Genomic DNA, 23,325 nt, shown 5'->3' on the forward strand with positions numbered 1-23,325 from the left:
GCCCGAGGGCTGGGCCGTGGTTACCAAGCCCTGGGAAGGGATGCTTACCCCTGTGCCTCAGGGCAGGGCAGCAGGGGATTAAACACAACAGAGCAGAGCGTGGGAAGACTTTGCACCAGCATCTTCTTCAGAAGTTCTGGCGTGGCAGTAAAACACAGCAATGCACTCTCAAGTCACATGCAGGACACTGGACAACTTGCTTAAAATATGCGATCTCATTTCTTGCTCACACAACCCTGTGAAATCGTTGCCATAACCTCCACGCTGACATGGTAAATGGAGTTAGAGAACGAGATTGTCCAAGACGGGGAGCTGGGTGGCAGGGCTGGGGTTCGAGGCGCGTCTGTCTTTACTGCTAGACTGAACTGTCTCTTAAGCTGTGCTCCCTGGTGGACCAGCTCCAGCAAGGGGGGGGACCTTTCTCCCGGAGAGAGGTCTCTTCACCCAAACACGGGCCTGATGCTAAATTGGCCCCTTGTCCACTGAATCGAGACCAGTGTGTCAATGTTCCTGATCAGACTGCCAGGATCCAAAGCTGTCTTATTTGCAAGGGACCCCTGCCTGGCTCACATGCTGGTCTGGGTGAACAACTGAAGTGGACTGGTCTCTTTCCACAGTGGCTACTGGGACCAACACTGGCCCCCTGACCAGTCCCTCCAAGAGAAGTAAGCAGGGCGGACTCCACAAGAGCACAACACGGAATCCAGTGTAGACATGCCTTCTCAATGCACCAGTTCAGTTCTGATGACCACGCTTCGATGGGGCTCAGAAGAGACACCAGTAGACCCATTTTTTTAGATGATGGAGGACACTGAGGCTCTGGGAGGTTAAAAGTTACAGGTGGCCCAGCATGAGACCTGCTGGACGGTCTCGAGCCCGACCTTGGGCTGCAAGACTGGTTTTGTCTCTCTGATATGGTAATGACTCACGGGGAACAGCCTCGCACCGGAAAACACCTAGGCCAGAATGTCATCAAAAGAAGTGATCTAACCGTTTACTTTGCTTGGTGATAAATAACCATGGGTTCTTTATTGATAAGCATAAATCACTCATAATAACCATTTACCAATTGCTAAGAATGAAGAGATAAACAAATGGATTCTTTGGTTAACAGGCAGGGACACCAGGGAGGACCTCGGTGGGCTGGCATATTCCTAAGCCCTTCCATACATCCTCTGAGCCTTCCCCCCTGGTCCTAGGGGGCCCATGTGATGATAGAGGAGGCCCTCCAAGAGGCAGTCATTTGCCTGGGGTCGTAGGACATACGATTCCGTTAGTTCTGAACCTGTGCATTTTCCTTTGAAGAGAACCATCTGCCCGGCTTAGCACCTCTGAGGTCCTGTCTCTTCGCTGGAGCACTTCTGTGTGTCCACATCTTAAGCCAACTTGTAAGCCCAGTCTCCGCATGGCACCATCATAACCTTCATCTTTGACACGTTGAATTTAAGGCAGCTCCTTCCTTCCTCAAGCGTGTTGGAATTACCATCGGTAGCTCTCTGTGGTACAGTCAGAAGAGAAACAGCAGCCCAGCTCAGTGATTAGGACGGTCAACTTTGTTTTTTTTTTTAATAATAATTTTTTTATTATGTTATGTTGGCCACCATACAGTACATCCTTAGTTTTTGATGTAATGTTGCATGATTGTTTGCCTATAACACCCAGTGCACCATGCAATACGTGCCCTCCTTACTACCCATCACCAGCCTATCCCATTCCCCCACCCCCCTCCCCTCTGAAACCCTCAGTTTGTTTCCCAGAGTCCATAGTCTCTCGTGGTTCATTCCCCCTTCTGTTTACCCGCCTTCATTCTTCCCTTCCTTCTCCTACTGATCTCCCTGCTATTCTTTATGTTCCGTAAATGAGTGAAACCACATGATAATTATCTTTCTCTGCTTTTCACTTAGCATAATCTCCTCCAGTCCCGTCCATGTTGCTGCAAATGTTGGGTGATCGTTCTGATGGCTGAGTCATATTCCATTGTATATATGGACCACATCTTCTTTATCCAGTCGCCTGTTGAAGGGCATCTCGGCTCTTTGGCCCTGGGTTTGCATTCTGCCACTTCCTAGCTCCATGACCTAGCCCAAGTGACCTGTGTTTTCCGTGTATCTTCTTCCTCATCTCTGAATGAGGGGAGCCTGGTGCTCCCTCGTGGGGTTGTTGTTAAGTTGGTACAAGCCGAACACTCAATGCCGTATCTGGCACATAGTATGTCTTCGTCCATTCCAGCTGCTACAACAAAATAGCCTGTGAACAACAAAATTTATCTCTTGTGGTTTCTAGAGGCTGGAAGTCCAAGCCCAAGACACCAGCATGGTCCCATGGGGTGAGGCTCACTTCCTGGTTCATAGACAGCCACCTTCTTGCCATGTCCCCACATGGTGGGAGGATCCAGGGAGCTCTGTGGGGGCTCTTTCATAAGGGCACGAATCCCATTCATGAAGTCTCCACCCTCATGACCCAATCAGCCCCCAAAAGCCCCAAGACTATCCCACTGGGGATTAGGTTTCAACACATGAATTTTGGGGAAACACAGACATTCAGTCTACAGCATAGGAGGAGCCTAATAATGGTTAAACAACAACGGACTCATTTTACCGAGAACCGGGCTCAGTGGTCTTTTGGGAGCCACAGAGCAAGGAACTAGAATCCACAATCCTGCTGCCTTGTTTCTCTTTGTTCAAAAATATGTGATTTAAAAAAATTTTTTTTTGGTTGGAACTCCAGAGAAGTCTGCTTTCCTAAAGTATTTCAAACATGCACCTGCTTCTAGCCGGGCAGGCTGCAGCCACCTTGGTCAGCACGTCCGTGTCTGGGGAAGGGCGGTCCTCTTGGCTTAGCAGTGGCCCTGCCTTTACCAGCTCCCCTGGGAGGTAACGAGGGACAGACCAATGTTGCCCCCTGTACCCATGGGATGTGAACCTCTCCAGGATACCAAGGTGGGACAGGCTGGGGTCAACACTCACCCTGTCTCTCTTCTTTTGTGGGCAGAAGTGGGCCAAGACCAGAAAGGCACGGAAGCTGCTAGGACCTCATCGCCCCCAGGTAAGCACACTCGCTTCTCCCGCCCGTGGTTGTCCCTATACATTTATGGGCTCAAGTGTGTTCTAAACCATGGACGACTCATTGAGACCAATTTACTTACATATCACCCCCACCCCCAACGTAGACAACTGAAGTTAAAAGGTAGATCCATTAGTAGGAAGAAATGGAAGCCTACCTGATGAAGAGACACATTTAGAAAAATACAGAAAACTGTTCTGTTTTCTATTCAAATCACCTGTACTTCCTTCTATGTTAGAAAGATAGCCACTTTTACTCTCTGAAGGTACTCCCTTCTCATGTCTCCCACCGGCCCGAGCATATCCATGAATGTAACTAAAATGACTTGGTACCACGGCTCTGCAATCTGAGCCGTATGACTTTTAATTTTTTTATAATTATATTTTTTTTATTATATTATGTTAGTCACCATACAGTACATCCCCGGTTTTCGATGTAAGGCTCGATGATTCATTAGTTGTGTATAACACCCAGTGCACCATGCAATACGTGCCCTCCTTACTACCCATCACCGGCCTATCCCATTCCCCCACCCCCCTCCCCTGTGAAGCCCTCTTGTTTCCCAGAGTCCACAGTCTCTCATGTAATCAGAAGGGGGAATGAAGCATGTATGACTTTTAAAAATGAGATGATATGCCCCCGACATTAAATATCTTTCTATAGCATGATTTGTAGTGGCCGCTGTACCATAGTTTCTGGTGGGGAATACCGTAATGCATTTAGCCAATTATTTCTAACACTTGTTCTTATAAATAATATACACTTTATACCCATCCACTTCTGATTAATTTGTCACAGTAAATGCTAGAAGCTGACTTACTGCACAGGAGGTGTGATCACTGTACGTACCCACACAATATGTGTGTAACCATATGTTGTCAAATTGCCCCAGAGAAAAATCGACAACTTACTCTCATACCCGTATCCCATGGCCGATACTGGGTACTATTATTTAAAAGCAAACAAACAAAAACCTGTACCATTTTAATAGAAAAAAAAAAAACCACAGTAGCTCATTTCTCTCCCTTCTCCTCTCTGACGAAAATTGGAAGGGGTGCTTTCTGTACCTGAGCCAGGCTGGCCTCTCATTCTAGGAGCTTTGGACCAGGCCTGGACAGAATTCCCATATTTTAATCAAATTTATGGTGTCAGAGCTAAGGGCATTGAGACTTGAGCCAACGGTGGCCTCAGGTGCACGGTGACCTTCTCAGCCTGGGGGTAGAAAAGCCACAGGAATTTGTTCCCCAAATGGGGCGACCATTTTGGCAGAATGATGAATGCCACACGCCCTCATCTAAGGGGATGAGGTAGGGGTCTCATGTTTGATTAGTACCAAGAACCCAGAGAGCTCTTCCTCAGAGGGTGAGGGCTTCTAGAAGGACACTCAGACTCCGCAGGGAGCACACACGGGCATCTGGGGGGCTCTCTTCGCTTGTCGAGTTTTCCGCCAGGAGAGTCTTCAGCCCCAGATCAGATGTGTCTTCACGCTCACCGAGCGATTCTAACGGCTGCTCTTGACTCTTTCCTCCTTGCTAGGCATTTAGCTAGAAGGATTTATTCAAACACCAAAACAGGTATTATTAATATAGTTTTACAAATGGGGAAATTAAGTTTGAGAGGCTAGTGATTTGCCCGAGGTCACAAAGCTAGTGTGTGGCTGGGCTAATATGCGAACTCAGATTTCCTTGCCTCTAAAACTGGGTTCTTACCGCTCCGCTCCACTGACTGGGTGAGTTTTCTCAAAAAGAAACAGGGCTGGACATTTGTTAAAGGTGGAAAGACAGATTTCACTCAGGCTTCCGTAGCGGGGAGGAGAAGACTGCAAGGTAACTATGCTCAACTCCGGTCTGTGGGGAGGTGACTGGGCCTTTTAGAGGGAGACTAGGAAGGTGGAGTCAGGGAAGGGGGAAATTCCCAAAAGGGGGTAAGGGGCTGTTTTCTGAAAACTGAGGCAAGGCAGGTGTTGGGTCAGTGTGGGTCTCAAGCTGTAAGTTCTTTGGGCTGTCTGGAGCTTTCTTGGGCAGGAAGTCAAGAGGAAGCAGGAAGCTGGGTCATCCTGGGGAAACCAGGCTGGGGTTGGTCTAAATTTCCTAGTGTGGGGGCAGGGCATTGATGAAATAGTTTGTGCCGTGAGTTTGCAGTTCTCATAGGCCAGGTTTGAGGCCTGCTTGAGAGGAGGGCCCAGAGGAGCCCGGCTAAAGCCTGGTCAAGGAAAGAGGCTGTCAGCTGCCAGCAGTCTGGAGCATGGTGGAAAGAAACCAGTTCATGGGTTTCTGTTGGGATTGGAGAGGGGGTGGGCATGTTAGACTCAGAGGACTGAGGGTACAACAGGGTCATTAAAGCCCTGCTCCCACCCCCCAGGGAACAGAGCATTGAGCAAGGACACAAAAGCCCAGAAGTATGAAGCAAACCAAAATGGCAGGTTTGGAGAGAGACTGCCAGTCAGGGCATCCCCGAGATGCCCAGGCCTCACCCAGAGCTCTGGGTCTGTAGATGGTGGAGCAGAGAATACAAAGCTCCCTTTGGCTGGACCAGACTGGGGTAGAGGTGTTGCTGCCTCTGGCCAAGAGAACAGATGGGGCTGACGCAGAGCAAAGGGGGACCTGGATGGCGCCAGGGAGCCTGTGTGCGGGAGGCAGGGCCGGATCACCAGCAGCCTTACTGGCTTCAGCAAGGACCTGGCACTTAATTCAGACTATGGTGAGAAGGTCTTCCAGGGTTCTGAGGAGTTTGAGGTGGGTTGTGCTTGCCTACATTACTGAGCACTGGGAGCTGGCTTCATTTCTCCATCGTTCTTGTCTCTTCACTGTGAATACCGTGCTTGGCCTCCGCCTGGCAGGTGCATGATAGTAAACATGACATAGGCTGGGACACTTCTGGTCGAGAGATGTCATGCAGCTGGTCTAGCACGGGCTCCTGTCTGATGTAAGGTTATCACAGAGTATTTGTTTTGGTTTGTTGTGGGTTTTTTTTGTTGTTGTTATATTTATGTTCCATTTATTTACTTAATATAAATGTTTTATTTACTTATTTTTGTTTCAAATTTTTATTTAAAGTCTAGTCAGTTAGCACATATTGTAATATTGGTTTCAGGAGTAGAATTCAGTGACTTGTCACATATAACACCTAGTGCTCATCACAAGTGCCCATCCCCCATCCAACCCATCCCCCTCCCTCCATCAACCCTCAGTTTGTTCTCTACAGTTATGAATCTCCTATGGTTTGCTTCCCTCTCTTTTCTTTTTCTTTCTTTTCCGTTCTCTTATGTTCATCTGTCTTGTTTCTTAAATTCCACATATGAGTGAAATCATATGGTATTTGTCCTTTCCAGACTGACTTATTTCACTTAGCATAATACCCTCTAGTTCCATCTGTGTCATTGCAGATGGCAAGATTTCAATCTTTTTCATGGCTGAGTAATATTCCATTGTGTATATGCCCCACATCTTCTTTATCCAGTCATCAGTCGATGGACATTTGGGCTCTTTCCATAATATTTCTATTGTTGATCATGCTTCTGTGAACATCGGGGTGCATGTGTCCCTTTGAATCTGTATTTTTGTATTTTTTGGGTAAATACCTAGTAGAGCAATTGCTGGGTCATGGGTTAGTTCAATTTTTAACGTCTTGAGGAACCTCCATGCTGTTTTCCAGAGTGGCTGTACCAGCTTGCATTCCCACAAACAGCATAAGAAGTTCCCCTTTCTCCACATCCTCTCCAACATCTGTTGTTTCCTGTGTTGTTGATCGTAGCCATTCTGACAGGTGTGCCGTGGTATCTCATTGTGGTTTTGATTTGTATTTCCATGAGTGATGTTGAGCATCTTCTCATGTGTCTGTTGGCCATCTGGACGTCTTCCTTGGGAAAATGCCTATTCATGTCTTCTGCCCATTTCTTAACTGGATGATTTATTTTTTGGTTGTTGAGTTTGGTAAGTTCTTCATAGATTTTGGATACCAGCCCTTTATCTGATATGTCTTTTGAGGATGCTCTCCTAATACCTTGTTCTGAAAGATCTGCATTTGGGCTTGATCGTGTGTCCATGTGCAAATCTCTCCCTGAACTCCTTGTTGAATATGAGCCATAATGTGCGTTTCCAGGATCTGCAGAGATTGTAGTCTCGACAAAAGGAGTAACCATGGTCCCCGCCGGCTTGAAGTCTTTGGGCTTAGCTGTGTCATCCATCAAAGGTGGCCTAGAGGAGACAACTGGGACAGGTGAGTGGGAGCAGGTAGAGACGTGTCTGTCCTGTCTTGGCCTTGAGATCCTCTGGATGGGTCGGTAACAAAGGCCTTCAGGCCATGGTGTCACACTGTGACTTCTTCGTGTCAGTGCGACTAGAAGGCACCACCCCTTGCCAGGTGAGCTCATGGGACACAGAGGGGACCCAACTTGCCTGTGGCTACTTGGCTGCGGAGCCAGGGAAAGGGGCCCACTGGCCTAGGGATCCCACCCTCTTATTGCCCCCCAAGGAAAGAGCTTGGCACCGTCCACACCAGGTTGTTGGAAAGAAGGAAACACCTGGGCTCTCACTGCCTCCCCCTTCTCTCTCCTCCTCCCAGGGGCCCCACCAGAGGCCCTGCACCTGCAAGGAGCTACAGCTTTGTAGCAATGCCACCTTCCAAGGAGGAAGGCTTTGTCAGTACCAGGCCAGCCCTCCACAGCGTGCACTGCAGAGCGATGGAGAAAGCTGCATTTGAGAGGGAGGCTGGGTCCCTCTCCCAGTAAGCCTGGGATCGGGGGGTCTGCACAGGGGACCGTAGCCTAGCTCAGCCAAAGCTGCAGGCAGAGGAGGAGGGGATGAAGGGGGAGAGGAGGGTGCAGGAGGGCAGAGGCAGAGACAGAAAATCAAGGGCTCTGAAGGAGCCCCAGCAGAGTGTGTTAACCTCATGGAGTCAGGATGCCAAGGAGGACAGCCAGGATGTCCCCAGGTCACTGGGCGCTGCCGGGGCCTCAGTGGGACAGGGTCACTCTACTTGGCAATGACACGTGGTCGAAGAGCACCCCCAGTCCTGACCAGCCGCCCCACCCCTCGGGGGGGGGTTAAGCAGGAGTCTGGGCGGAGCCACAGAAGCCTGACGATGAAGACTTGCTCTCTGAAAGCCAACTCATGCCAGACAGGAGGCCAGACAGGGGGACTAGCCCATAGCAGTTTTCCCAGAAGAATGGCGATGCGAGGCGAGGACACAGCGTTTTCTCGGATGATCGGTATCCATCCGGATCATTGCCTCCTCGTGTGAACTCTGTCCCGACGTCCCCTGCTCTCCTGACAGCCCTGTTTCTCATCAGCCTGTGACAGGTTCACCTTCCTGCACCTGGGAAGCAGGGACGACACACAGGTGATGCCTCAGCTCGGAGAGATGCTCTTTTGTCTGACATCCCGATGCCCGGAAGAATTTGAGTCTTACGGCTGTTACTGTGGGCAAGAAGGACGAGGCGATCCGAGGGATGCCCTGGACAGGTAGGGATGGGTGAGGGTGGAAGACCGCTGTGCTGACGCTGCCCCCCGCCCCCCGTTAGAGGTGATAACCCCGCTCTCCGCTGGGCACGGCTTCAGGCTTCACAGAGGGCATGGCCTCACTCGGGGCGGCTGCTCACTGGCACGGGCAGCCGAGGCTCAGGCTTGTCCGCGGTCACTCAGTGGCAGAGGGGCAGAGCCAGACAGATTCTGACCTGTCCATATGGGGGTCCAGAGCTCCTTTAGCTCTAACCGCAAGGACCACGCAGTGGCTCACCCAGCGGCCCCAAGACAGTCCACCTGCAAAGACCCTTCAGAAGACCCCAAATCTGCCTGTTTTGCAACAATCAACATGACAACTTGCCCTGCAGCTGGCCGCATGCAATTTAGCTTCTCAATAACTTTGTTTTAGAGATTTATTCATTTATTTGAGAGAGAGGTGGGGGGCAGCGCACTGGTGGAGGGCCAGAGAGAGAAGGAGAGAGAGTCCTAAGGTGACTCCGTGCTCAGCGTGGAGCCCGACGTAGGGCTCGATCCCACAACCCTGAGGTCATGACCTGAGCCCAAACCAAGAGTCGGATGCTTAACTGACTGAGCCACCCAGGTGCCCCATCTTCTCAATAACTTTTAAGTATAACTGCTCAATTTTATAACTGCCGCTCTTAGAAAAATTTTCAATGACCTCGTGCATTGGTGAATCCATTCCTTTATTATGTACACATTCAGCCCACCTGTCTTGAGCTTTTGCTCTGTGCCAGGCGCTGTGGTAGGCGGTGGGGACACACAAATGGTTAAACCTGAATGACGCAGACGGAGACAAACAACGGGCGCCCCAGAGGAGCCGCCTGGTACGGAAGATGGGCAATTCAACGAAAAGACCACCAACACCATAAATGTGGTCGTCAAAACAGAGGGAACAGTGGAAGAGCCAACCTAGACATGAGCTGCAGGAATATTCCAAGGGTAGAGTTGACAAGGCGTAAAGCCTGACCGCATATGGGGACTGTCACGGCCTCTGGCCAGCGGGCTCTGTGCTCAAAAGGCATAGGACCCTTGGGCTGGTGGGGTTGCTGAAGGAAAATGAACAGCTCAAGTAGATACTGGAGACAGGGAAAAGTCAAGGCCCAGGGTTATTAATACACAGGCTGCTTTGACGGCAGGCACATGGGGCATGTCACCTGCAGGTCAGATGCTGTCTGGCCGGCTGTGTCACTCCCCAGGCCACCTGCCTCCTTGGCCTTTCTCCCCTTGCCGCTCACGGCCATCCGGAACATACCATCCAAGCTCCGCAGGGCATCCAGTGGGGAGGGAGCTAGGGGCTCTGCTACACAGCCCATCTTCAAAACTTACCTCCCACGGGGTGACACTGAAGACGTGTCTGTTCTTGCAGAGTGTATACCACACTGCGGAATCATAAGCGTGTCTACATTAGGAAATTCGACAGCGTGGGCTCCACTCTCTGAGACAGAGAACCGTGTAGATATTGCTCCTGAGGCCACAGCACTCAGTGCGACAAAGCAAGGGGTAAAAGTCTAGGCAGACGTCACCGTGTCCTGTTCAACCCCATGGAAAGGCAGGGCGGTTGCTCCTGACCGCTGGCCATATTTCACAAAAACGTGAGATTTGACCAGCAGGCAATTAAGTTACCATATGGCTTCCCTGACTTCCACGGGGAAGAAATTAAAACAAAGCCATCGCCTTGACCAAGGAAGAGTTACTCAAATGGATCTCCTTTCCTGCAAGGGTGTCTTTTCAAAACCATGTATACTTTACATTCGGGGCGATCCGCGTGACTTCTAAGGGTATTTTGATCTCGGGTGATTTCTGATTCACTCGCTGACTTTAGATTTGAACTATGATCTTAGCTACCCACCACCACCCGCCCCAGGCAGGTGCACGCACCAGTGTGGCTCCACTGAGCGGGGCTGCCATTCGTAACCGACATGGACCTCCAGCCGCCGGCCGCTGTGGCGGGCACGGTGGGGGTGCTCCCCCGACTGCTGGCCACGGGGGAAGGGATACTTGGCTGAGCACAAGCTCTACTCAAAGGCAGCTGTGCTGGAGCCCTGCTGTGGCTGCGGCCTCTGACGCCACGTGAGAGCTCTTTGAGGATGGGGCGAGTGGCAGCTTCTCTGGGCTGGAGCCGTCACAAGATTCCTCTGGATGTCCATGTGGCTGGGGGACACTGGAGACCATGAGGCTTTATCAGGCCCGATTAGGGGGCAGGGGTGTCTAGACACCGATTCATTCCCATATGGTTACTGAGGCTTTGCTCCATGCAGGACGCTTTTCTTGATGCTGTTCTTTATTTATGCTCAAGATCATTGCTCTCTTTCAAGGCTGGGGTCCAAAGGGGTGCCCTATGGATGTGGGATTAACTGTTCTATTAGGTAAAAGGTTGGAGGAAGCGGGGTCACTGCTAGTCCCTATGGCATCTTTGTGTAAACTAAAAACGGCACCCCTTCCTCAAGACTATTTCCATCTGTTGGCAAATTGCTGTCATAAATATGCAAATCATTCATCTTTGCAGTCAACAAAGTGCTAATAAGAATACAAAAAAAGTTTTTTTTTTTTGTATTCTTACAGTGTGACTGACACGGTTTTAGATGTGGCATCCTTGTGCAGTGCACAACCTAAACAACCATACATGGAGACCCTATGTGTGTTCGAAAGGAGGCTTTGGCTTCTCTCACTGCTACAGGGATTATGGGAGAAGCTAGCCTTGAAGGAGTTCCTGGCACAGCTGGGTTTTCCTTGGTCTTAGGTGCTGTTTATCCCACCACTGCTGCCTGGAGCACGTGAGGCGGCTGGGCTGCCTGCTCGAGAGGCTTCCTCGCTCACCGGTGGAGTGCGTGGATGGTACGGCCAAGTGTAAGTGCTGTGGGCTATTCAGGGAGCTATGCCTTCACTCAGGTCAGCATCACATACGGCTCAGGCCTCCCGATGCTTTCCCAAACACGTTTTCGTCTATAATGTGATTTCATACTCTTCTTAACCGTGAGGCACACTTACTACCCGATCCTGCTGAGGGCACAGAAGTTCAAGAGGCTAAGTCAGCTGCCAAAAGTCAGAGCTGGGTAGGAGTAGACCTGGAACAACAGAAACCACGCTTACGGGGTGCCTGCCATGTGCCGGCCGAAGCTCTCTAGACGGATTAACAGCGTTAACCCCCAACAATCCTGTGCGAAGCACCAGGTTCTCCCTTTACGGAGGAGGTGGCCGAGGCCAAGGTCACACCGTAGAAAGAAGCTGGTGGTGGGAGTGGGAGTGGAGCCTGGAAAACCACGTTGCCTCAGACCCAGAACCCAGTCCTCGAGCTGGGGGCTCTCGTGGCATTTTGTTCTCCTCCTGAGAAGCAGAAGCCTTTCCCGAGTGAGACCTCCCAAGGAGCCCCACGGAACGGGAGCGCTCTGGCTGAAGGCAGTGGACTTGCAGCCCCCGTCCTCCCTCTCCTGGAGCCTCTGGGGCCTGCTTTCCGCGTCCACCTTTGCAGTTTAAAGGCCCTGCTCCCTGGAGCATGTCATGAGAGCCCCATGAGGGCTTGTTCCCATCCTTGTGTTTCCTCCAGGGAGGCCCCTGTCCTTCCTCTGCCCTCCGTCAGCAGTGGCAGGGACCTCCCTGCCTCCTTGCGTGTAGGACCACGCGCACCTGTCGCATCCCGGGAACCCCATGCTCACGTGCCACTCGCAGCTCCTGCACTCAGTTATCTATCCCATACACCTTTCCTGGGGACGAGGAAGGCACTGGACAGGCACGATCCCTGCCTCAAGTCCCCCGGAAGGTGCTCACTGGAGTGCAGGGGCTCCGGGAGCCGCGGAGGGAGTCTGAGCCCACACAGCAGGGCCCAGGGGCGGGAGAACTGAGCAGAGTCAGAAGAGAGGGTGTGGAGGGATCTTGTAAGAGGTTGTCAGGCTCCCAGTCAGCCACACTCGGTATGGATGTTCCAGGAGAAGGGGAAAGAGCAAAGTCGTGGCACTTGGGCAATTCCTGGCAGTGCAGGAACAGAAAGTGGGGGTGGGAACGGCTGCGGTGCCAGGGAAGGTGGGGAGCTAGACAGTTTGTCCCGTCGGGGCACAAGGAGCTGGGGTGGGTTTAGAACCATGAGTGACAGGGTAGGTTATTGTCATCGTTCGATGTCATTGTGCCGCGGGGTCCCACCTGCTCAGCTGAAGAAGGCTCCTTCCCTATCCCTGCAGCCTCACGGAAGCCAGGAGCACGGCACTGGGGGTCTGAACGCCTGTGGGGCTCCAGGGACCCAGGTCAGCCCTCTGTGAGCTCGGAGCAGTGTCCTGCACCAGACGCAGGGCTGGGTCATGAGAATTGAGGGCAGAGCCTGCTCCGCGCCGTCCAGACACGAGGCCCAGAATCGCTCGGGGGAGCAGGTCCCTGTGTGTGTCCACTCTGGCCCCTCCTCCTTCTGCTTCCTCGTGTTGGGGCTGGTGTGGAGGCCAGTCTAGGAAATTTAGAGGGTCTGCGTGTGGAGAAAAAGTCTGGCTGATGAACACTTCATGGTAGGTTCAGATGGAAAAAAGTGAGAACAAATACATCTTTAGCTCCACTGAAAACTACAGGTGAGAATAATACTTGCAGGAGGCGTATCTAAGTACCTTCAAACACATGACTTCATCTGAGTCTGATGATATCCATCCCCACCCCCACTGCATGCAACTCAAACATTCAAGAAATCGGGCAGGGTTGCCAGATCTAGCAAATAAAAATGCATTAACTTGAATTTCAGATAAACAACAAGTAACTGTGTAGTCTAAGTATGTCCCAAATGGACATCCTTATATGAACATATTTATCTGAAATTCACATTTAACCAGGCATCCTATAATTTACCCGGCAAGGTTAAAATAGACTGGATGAGAACCACTTCCATCTGACAAACGGGGAAGGTCTGGCCCAGAGAAGTAAGCTGTTTAACAGCTCTGCCCAACAAATATTTTCCAAGTGCCAACTCAGGAAATAGGGGTCAAGGATTAACACGTGGGCTCTGCCGGCAAGGTTCTCCGTCCAGCAAGAGGGAAAGATAGACAGACACAGATTCATGCACAATGTCATTAACACGCCACCTGCTGGGATAGGAGCCATGGGTGGGATCTGATGGGAGCCCACGGGGAGAGGTTCCCTTTACCCTGGGGGCTCAGAGAAGCTTTTCTGGAGGAGGGGGCATGCCAAGGGCAGTCTGGACGAACAGGCATGAGTTCACCAGGAGGAGAAGGGAGAATATTCCCAGCAGGGAGATCACGGATGCTGGACGTCACAAGGTTATAGGATGGTGGGTGGGGGGACAGGGCTGAAGGGGCAGCCAGGCTGGTCACGTGCCATCCTACGTCACATGTCCGCTACTCTGTTCTTGCCCTCTAAGGTGTGGGGCAGAGCCTGTGTGCGAAGCTGCTTTGCGCCTGTGACCAGACGGCGGCTGAGTGCATGGCCTCTGCCTTCTTTAACCAAAGCCTCAAGTCATCGGGCACACAAGAGTGCCAGGGCCACCAGCTGTCCTGCGAGGACAGCATGCCTGGGGGGCCTGCGGCTTCCTCCCTTAGCTCCAGCTCTGAGGAGAACAGCGAGGAGGCCATGCCCCGCACAGAGGGCCCGAGGAGAACCAGAAGATTTCTGGGGAAGTCACTTGGTCCTGTGGGGACCAGGCGACAACATGGCCCCAGAGAGACCCCTGGAGAAAGCAACAAGCATCCCCCGCACTAGGTTCTTCCCATTGCTGTCCTCTCTGCGCCTCCGTCTCTGTCCTCCCCTGTGCTCAGCAGGGGCTCAAAGGCACAAGAGCGGGCGAGCCCCGTGCATTGGGATGCATGTCAGCTCGCGTGGGAATGTCTCTGTACTTCTTCAGTGCGCCCTGGGAGAGCAATAAATACTCCAGCCGGTGTTCGTTTTGGTTCTGTTTTGAAGAAATGCTGTAGATACAAGTGCGAGGGGATGTCAGACATAAGGTGACAGAGCCAGGGAGCCAAAACTTCTCTCCACTCCCTCATCACTGAAAGCTATTTTTCTTCTATTAGAATAATAAAAAAGAAGAGTATATTTAATCAATCTTATGAGCTCACCTGTGGGACACCAGTAACCCGAGGATATGTGCCAAGGACTGAAACGACAGCTCTTCTGCCCCTCAAAACACCCCAGCCATTCGAGTTATTCTGAATGGCCACGTGCCACGGCTGCCACCACCACGAAGAATTTCGGCTCACTCTTACCTTAGGTCCTCATCTTTTTTTTTTTTTTTTTAATATGGTTTATTCCAGGGGCTAGAAGTTTTGGGGTGTAAATGCCCGTGCTGACAGAGGCAGGTTCATATCATGGTAATTGTAAAAACCTGAAATTATATCCATCCTTCCATCCAGCCACTCACTGACCCATTAGAGATGCCCCTGGGTACCAGGCAGAAGGTAGTGTGTTACCAGAATCCTCCTCCATATTCGATGGGAACACAAACTCCTTGGTTCACATCACATCCCTGGTTCTCCATCCCCGTAAGTCACGTGTCTGCTAGTAAGAAGGTGAGCGTCCCTGCCTGCTCCTCAGACACACGGGAAAACAGAGCTGCTAGGGTTCAGCGTCCCTGACCTTCTCATGGCAGGGAAATAATCCCAAGTTGGCAACAAGGTTAAGAAATTAAAGGTCATGGTGCCAAGCCCATAGCAGACATCCTTCCCTGCCCTCCAAGGGATTCGTGTGATGAGCACTTTTTTTTTTTTTTAAGATTTCTCATTTATTTATTTGAGAAAGAGAGAGAGTGAGACCGAGCAGGGGGAGGGAGTGGGAGAAGCAGGCTCCCTGCGGAGCAGGGAACCCGACACGGGGCTCGATCCCAGGACCCCAGGAACATGACCTGAGCCAAAGGCAGACGCTTCCCTGGCTGAGCCACCCAGGCACCCCGTGATGAGCACCTTTTGATGAGTCCAGCACATGGGTACCTTCTTTACCAGGTGACCTTAACTAACCGCCGAAATTGGGGTTCGCCCAGAGGTCTCGCTGGCACGCGAGGTAAAGCGTGCGTGGAGACCAAAGAACTAGGACAGGAGAGGTAGCCAGTGACGGGGGCCTTACCAAGCCGGTCACAACGAGAACCCACTACACACCGAGAGGAGAGCGCGCGGGGGACATCAGCTTCCGTCACATCAGCCTCTACGCCCGGGGAGGGGACATGGCCTTCTGGCCTGCGGCACGCGGGAGCCAAGCCCGCTCCCTGGCGGAGGAAGCCTTCAGGCAACGAAACGCAGGTGCTGGCGGCCCAGTCAGCCAGCGGGCATCGGGTGGCAGAGGGGCACTGGCTGCGACGGAGGCATGGCTGGCCAGCTCCTTCCTTCAGCCCCAAGCTGGGTCCCAACGGTCCACTCCCACGGGCGGTCCCAGTGCCAGGCTGGCCACCTGCGTGGTGACCGGGCCTTCTCCACACCATCACCTGGGGCAGCTGACCCACTTCGCTCTGGTTCCCACCCAGAAAACCCCTTCTTAAAGTGGATTTTTCTGCTCTCTGGTGCTTTATCTCCCCTCGTCAGACCGCCCACACCCCCTTGCACTCAGCCCGCAACTCTGTAGGACCGTGAAGGGTCTGAGATCTCACCTTTCTCTCAACTTGTAAATTTGTCTGCACTTACGGATGTTGGCAGAGCACACGAGACACCCCGGGTCAGAGACCAAGGGCTTTATTGTCTACGGCAATGGCAGTAGCCAGAGTATCAGCATTTGTGCTGGTCCCTCAAGCCCCGAGGCACGGCAGAGGCCGAGGGACACCTCCACAGAAGGCGGCCTTCCCTACACAGGAGAACCGTGTTCAGGGACCCGAAATTACACACTGACTGTTAGCCCAGAACACATTTTTTTTTTCAAAGCAGGCTCCACACTGGGTGTGGAGCCCAACGCAGGGCTTGCACTCATGACCCTGAGATCAAGAGTTGGACGCTTAAATGACTGAGCCACCCAGGCCCCCGGCCGGAAACACATCATCTTTATACAGGATGATAAAGACCTTATCTTTATAGAAGGTCTGCCCTTGGCTCCAAGCAGAGTCTGCTGGCCAGAAGACAGTGAGGAGATAGCCCAGAATGAAGGCTGTGGGCGCCTGCATGCTCACATGACATGCACAGACACGGGGAGAACTGTCGGGCAACAATGGTCTCAGCTGATATTCCACTGAGAAAATGGAAGGTTTCCAATGGCAATGCCCTCCTCTTCCTGCTGCCAAAGCTACAAAGTGACCTGCAGTCTCTCTATTCCCTCTTGTTACAATGAACTAAGTGTTCCTTGTTCAGATCCAAGGTCAATCCCTCCACCCAGGCTCTGTGTATAATGCGCTACTGCCTTCTCAGTGCTTGACTCCTGTCAATATTTCCTTTTCTTTTTGAGAGAGAGAGAGAGAGTGTGCACTTGTGTCGCGGGGGTGGGGGGGTGCAGAGGGAGAGAGAGAATCTTAAGCAGGCTCCACGCCCAGTGCAGAGCCTAATGTGGGGCTTGATCTCATGACCCTGAGTCATGACCTGAGCTGCAATCAAGAGTCAGACGCTTAACTAACGGAGCCACCCAGGCGCCCCAATATTTCCTTTTTTAACCAATTTATTCCTCTTCTGTATCAATCTAACCAGCATGCAAACATGCCCTAAAATCTCCCATCTTTAAAAACCCCTCGACTCATGAAGCAGCATGGGGGAAGCGTGAAATTGTCCACCTGATGCCCCCAGCTTTAGTCGGGTGCTTAAACGCCAAACTAGACGGTGCTCTGCTGGGCACTGTTTACCTGACTCGACATCATCCAACGCCTGCCTCTTACTCCACACGCTGCTGTGCCAACCAGCTGCACACGGGCTTCGACCTGCCTCATTCACAGAGGTGGGATCTGACAATGTCTGCCTTCCGAACTTCCGTTCTTCTTGCGTTCTCACAGGACTTCCCTGACAAGAAAGCATGGGGCACACACAATCCAGAAATGGCGGCGGAGGGGGGGGGGGTGCTGCCAACAGGCCACGAACCTCCTTGTGAGAACATCCAGCAGTCACCTACAGTGATGGGCAATTCCTCCATAAATCCTCTTAATGAGCCTTTTCTCCTTGCATTCCACAGTTCCAGGCCCCGGCCAGGTTTGCCGGGATCGCAGCCCAGAACAATCCCCGTGTGTAAGCCTTTGCCTTAGCCCAAGTTCTCCTAAAGCAGAGCCTGCGGCTCACAGCGCAAGGAAAAGGCAAAGTTTATCGCAGGAGGAGGAGGGGGCGCTGGATGCTCTATCTGGGCTCTGCTTTTTCATTCACATGAACTTGGTGCTTGAAATCAGTACTTACCAGAACAGCTGGCAGGATCCGACCAGTTACGGCTGGAAAGCGACGCAGCACGTGATACAGACCGGTCCCTCTACACCGCAGCTCCCCGGAGGTGGATAAGCAAACCAGGGTGGCCGAGGGAACTAGAGCCGCTATTTATTTTTTCTTAGAGGCTTTGTATAAGTTACAGAACAAGGAGAGCGCGCTGAGATGCAAACATAAACACTGACGCAGAGCCGGCAACTGCGCCTCGCCAGCGCCCAGGAAGAGCTCCGCCTTCGCTGCCCCTCGTCATGACCGGCGGCTGCGGTTCTGACTCCGCCGCGGCGGTGAGGGTGCATCCGCCTGGCAACCTGGTTTTTACTAAAGCTCTTCATTTTTAACTAAAGCAAAATATTAAACAAACTTAATTTAGTAAATGTAGTAGCTATTATCAATACCTACGTATCCAGAAGTAATTCGATTCGGTTTTATTGCTTACATATGAGTTGTAAAGTGAATTTTTACATTTCAAAAAAACTCAGTTACATTTATTACATATATTGGCATGACTAAGACAAACGGGTTCCCTTTTCAGATGGGAGGAAGAGACATGTTAATTGCTGGTACAGGGTGGTATTATTCTGAAAGAGAACACGTTCAGGAGCTGAATTAAGCGGTGTTTGTGTTGTGTGCGCGTCTGTATATTCAGGTGAACGCCAATGGCAAACTCCACAGAAGCAGAGTCAACACAAATATAAGAAATGTTTACGTGCTCACTATTCGGAGTGCATAGTGCAAAAACGAAGCAGGTGCATACAGCAAAAAGAGAATGATTAACAGTTTATTAAGAGTTTTAAATATCTACAAAAATATAGCCATACGGGGAACTTCAATAAATCCTAAACTTTCAGTCTCCAAACTGGCTATAATACAGGACACACGCCCATTACCCGGCAGGGTGTCTTGAGATCTCTTGGAAAGGGACAAACCAAAGAAAAGACCCACTTCTTCGGAATCACTATTAAAAGACCAGTTCAGTCATCTAGAATATATATAAGTCTACTGTGATTTAAAAACAACAAGAAAAAAAACCCCACAAACCCCACAGCAACAGTTTACAAACAGACTGAGAAAGGTGTGATAAACATTAATTCAAATGGTTTTCCTTTACGTGCAATACATGCATTTTTTTAAACCACAGAGACACATGAAATTTTGTAAAGTCTGTTTTGCATGAGTGCAAACGAATATAGATCTCCTTTACTTATACTATTAAATTATATATATTTTTCATACAAAAGCACACAGTGTTAATCTGTAAAATGACATCCAAGTGGATGATGATTGTTTTTGCATGTCCCCCTGCTTAGATTTTTTTAAATGCACAAAAATTAATACACTTCTTAAAAAATACAGAAGAAAAAAAGGGAAATAAAAAACAGAAAACCTGGCCTGTTATGTGACGACACATTTTACCCAATCAAGAGGCAAAGCTACAGTGACAGCTGCAAGGCCATTCAACGCCTGCACTATTATTCTGAAAACAGTGTCCTTTTTACCTACATTTAACACACCGCCCAGGAGGGCTGGGTATCATTTTACGGGTTTAAATGACTAGGATCTTTTCAAAGATGTTTCAAGACGCTGTGCTTCAGTTTATTAAAACAATCTGGGGTCTGTTTATTCTTTTGTCACTTCCTGACTTTTTTCTGTTTCTTGCCCAGGTGCCCAAAAATCATAAACACAAACTTACAACCTGCCATTGTCACTGTAAGTTTTCAAACAAAAACAAAAGATAAAAACTGAATTAGTTTTTGAGCTACAATTTCTGATATGTATATTGTTCTTTGTGAAAAGAAACAATCTGAAAAGGCAATACAATTATAAAGAGGTTATTCTATCAAAATGTCCGAGAATTTCATAAGACTTGCAAAGAAAGTCCTTCATTTTTGCTGTGTGATGGAATTCACTAAAAAGCACACAATTTTAAGAAAACACTACAGGCCTATGAGCACATGTGCAGAGCACACATGTAACCGTGGGAGCTTAAATCAACAGCAGCTCACACTGACGATCCTTGGCACGCGTGACTGCTAAAGCCACACGCACTCTTCAGATGTGATACAAATCGTAAACAGATGCGCACAACTTAACGGTTCAAATCTTACAAATGAAAAGTCCCTTTGGAGAATTTTCTGACCACGATGATTTTAAACAATGCACAATATAAAAATGTAAATAATGTGCTTTTGATAGAACTCAAAATGTACACACTCTTCACAGGTGAACTAGTAGCTGTTTCAAAGGTCTTTTTTTCCTACACTAAATATAGATCTGATTTAATTAATGGAGCCACAGCAAAATACTACTATAATTTCAAAGTATAGTCTGTAAACTAATACATCTTATGATGTAAAAAAATATTGCACAGTTTGGTACGCCAAGAGTAAGCTCTAAGCTTCTCTCAAGTAGAATGGTCAAACTCTCGGCAGGAAACACAGTATTACAAGAACTAGACACTTTTAAGTATGGCGATTTTAGGGTTGGTCATATTCTAGGAATATTACTCAACGGATGTCTTATTACCATAAACAAGTTGAAGAATGCCTATCACATGTTATTATAGATCACAACATCTAAAACATGGGGACAAGCCACAGAACAGTTTTGCAGCCCCAAGATTAGCAATATATTTGTATGTATTTGCTTTTGCAGATAACCAAACACAAAAGCAATTCTACTTCTAAGCAGTTGTGTAGATGTGTAAGAATACAGTAGACACTTCGTACATCTTCAACCCTCTGAGGCATATTTTTTAAAATTACACGTTTGTGAAAAGTTTAAAATACACTGTTTAACTATGGAATAATGGGAGATCAACACAGGCCCAACTTCGAAAGCCAACAGGAACTGCAAAAGAAATGATCACGGCAGAAATCCATCTTTAAAGTACTCTACATCACGGCCGGCTCCACCATTTCCAATGTGGTGTGCGCCAAGCATTTGGTTGAAGAGAAGTCTCACTGTTATTCTCAAGAATGATGTTAATACGCATTAAGCAAACCCTGAAAACTCAGTGTGGCCTTAATTTTTCGGCTTTAGGTCTTATGGTCTTCATATTTTTCGGCTTTAGGTCCATTTAGGTCTTCATGAGCCACTCAGTACACACACAGATCTGGAAACTTCATCTCATAGACTGGGACAGACTGGTACTGGGCATGCCCAGAAGTAATGGTCAGTGTTCCTGATGGACTGGGAGGAGGGCTGGAAGAGAAGAACAAGCCACAGTCAACACTGGAAGGCTGTTACTTTCACAGAGCACTCTCCTAACTCCCTGCGAACAGCAGAGTGCTGGCTAGCTACGAGGCTATGTGGGGGGAAAGATGACCGTGCTATCAAGCTGATCCTAAGTCTGAACTTAAGAACACGTGTGTGTGATTTTTCAGAACAGGATTACACTCTACCCATTCTTGCTCTGCTTCACTAGCAGAAAAGTCTTTCGTATGTTCACATACTTGTCCTTTTTGCTGACAGCAGGGCAGTCCATCACGTGGACACACTGGGACTGATCTAATCCAGTGGATAAATGCAGGTTCATTTCCATTTTCCAGTATTATAAATAATGTTCAGAGCTCTACTCTTATACACACATCATTTTATCCTGATTGTCTCTAAGTTTACAGTCGTACAATTTCCTAATCAAAGCACACTCACAATTTTGACTCTGATACACACTGCCAGAATACCAGCAATTTATACTTTTAACATTGGACTATACTTGTGCTCTTGTTCTTTTTTTTTTTAATCTTTGCCAATCTGGTAAGCAAAAGGGGATTCATTCCTATTTTTATTTTTAGTTTTTGGGTCACTACTAGTGCTACATATCACAAAGAGATCTACAAAAGATGTAGTACCCCTTGCCTATATTTGTACTCAGATGTTTTTCTCTTATCAATATGGGAAACTAATTTTTTTTTTGTATGATACTAATGCTTTTCCACAATTGTACTATTTGAGTCTCAATCCTGTGTTTTGGGTTTTGTTTTGCCAAATGTTTAAAAATCTTACCAAAAAAATCACTTATGATTTCTTGTGACTAAAACTACAGATTCATCTGCAGAGAACTGGTGTCTTTAAGATACTAACTTTCTTTTCAAAGCATGGTATGAGTTTTCATTTATGAAGTATTCCTATGCATATTTCAGAGATTTACAGTTATATAAGTCTACATAGTTCTTGGAGTTTGTTAGTGTTTTATAGTTATGAATATATGGGAATACATTTTTATTACCATTCATATAGTGATGAATTTAATTAATGTAGCACAAATATTAACTTCATATAACTATCTAACTGTAAGCTGTTCTTAAGCTATTCAGTTGTTTCTATTTTCCTGATATATTATTCTATTTCTGGCAACTAATAATTATTTTGCAATCACCATTCCTGTATTTGTAATATCCCCCCCTTTTTAACTGAGGGATAATTTTCAGAGTGAAATGCACAGATTTTAAGTACACTGTTTGACAAGAATCGATAAACATATACACCTGTGTGATCACACCCCAATAAAAATAATGTTCGTCATTCAAAAAAAGTTCCTTTATGTCCCTAGTCAATTTCTCCCTATTCCCAGATCCCCACATCCGACTATGTTCTGATCTCTATTGCTGACGATTAGTGTTGCTTGTTCCTAAATCTCATACAAACGGCCTATATATACAGCCTGTAAGAGTGGTCCATACCAGCTACACTCTTTTATGTCTGGCTTCTTTTGCTCAAGATGTTTTATTTTAGCCAAAAAAGATGTATTCCTTTTTACTGAACAGTATCTCACTACAGTAAGAATATCACTATTTGTCTGTAGTCTATCCACTCTCCTGCTGACGGACATTTGGTAAGCATAAAAAAGCTGCTACGACATTCATGTGCGCATCTTTCTGTGAATATAAGTTTTCATTTCCCTGGGTAAATAAATACTGAGAAATGGCATTACAGGATCAAGAGCATAGTTAAACTTTGTAAGAAACTGCTACAGTTTTACAAAGTGTACATTTTATATTCTCGTGAGCACTGTAGAGCATTCTTCTAGAACGTCCGATATACGGTTAGGCTCACCCTATGAAATTCTTTCACACATTTTGTCACTCTGTTTTTCCTTTATGAGCTGGTTCTTTTGTAGTTTCCTCTTTTCTCCTAAAACACGTGTATATTTCCCTTTAAATTCTTTAATGTACGTGTGTGTGTATTTTTAGGTCCTTGTCTACTAATTCCAATAACTGGATAATCTGTGGGGCTGCTTATTCTTATTGCATTTTCCTGCTTCTTTGCATTTATCATTTTCTTTATTGCACTAAGGTCAAAGGGAATGAAAGCACAATGGAGACTGAAGTGTAAGACTGTTCTGTTTCTGTTCTTGAGAAAACAAACCCTTTCCTCTGTCTGGTGGTTAGAGCGTAGGCAAATGAGCAAGAGGAAATACATCAAACAAGAACAAAAACCTCTGTATCATATAAGCTATTCAGAACTACTGCTTTGTAACTAGGTGACCT

The 23,325-nt window shown here is 48.5% G+C and overlaps 2 protein-coding genes across 6 annotated transcripts in view; one reads left to right on the forward strand and one right to left on the reverse strand.

The window, feature by feature from the left end:
- The window catches only part of OC90 (otoconin 90), a 29,844-nt gene extending 15,613 nt beyond the window's left edge, over window positions 1–14,231 (forward strand). Inside the window, exons 9-13 of the mRNA XM_087864892.1 lie at window positions 2,992–3,045; window positions 7,165–7,281; window positions 8,354–8,525; window positions 11,287–11,393; window positions 13,894–14,231. Of these exons, the coding sequence (XP_087721018.1) occupies window positions 2,992–3,045; window positions 7,165–7,281; window positions 8,354–8,525; window positions 11,287–11,393; window positions 13,894–14,231 (788 nt within the window). The remainder of the gene's footprint in view (window positions 1–2,991; window positions 3,046–7,164; window positions 7,282–8,353; window positions 8,526–11,286; window positions 11,394–13,893) is intronic.
- A 4,356-nt stretch (window positions 14,232–18,587) lies between these two features.
- The window catches only part of EFR3A (EFR3 homolog A), a 105,700-nt gene continuing 100,962 nt past the window's right edge, over window positions 18,588–23,325 (reverse strand). For all 5 annotated transcript variants that reach the window (XM_045812217.2, XM_045812213.2, XM_087864613.1 and 2 more), the window contains one exon: window positions 18,588–21,037. In XM_045812217.2, the coding sequence (XP_045668173.1) occupies window positions 20,932–21,037 (106 nt within the window). In that variant the 3' untranslated portion in view covers window positions 18,588–20,931. The remainder of the gene's footprint in view (window positions 21,038–23,325) is intronic.

Source organism: Ursus americanus, chromosome 9 (assembly GCF_024610735.1).
Source record: "Ursus americanus isolate L20-20 chromosome 9, mUrsAme1.1.p, whole genome shotgun sequence".
NCBI classification, from domain to species: domain Eukaryota; kingdom Metazoa; phylum Chordata; class Mammalia; order Carnivora; family Ursidae; genus Ursus; species Ursus americanus.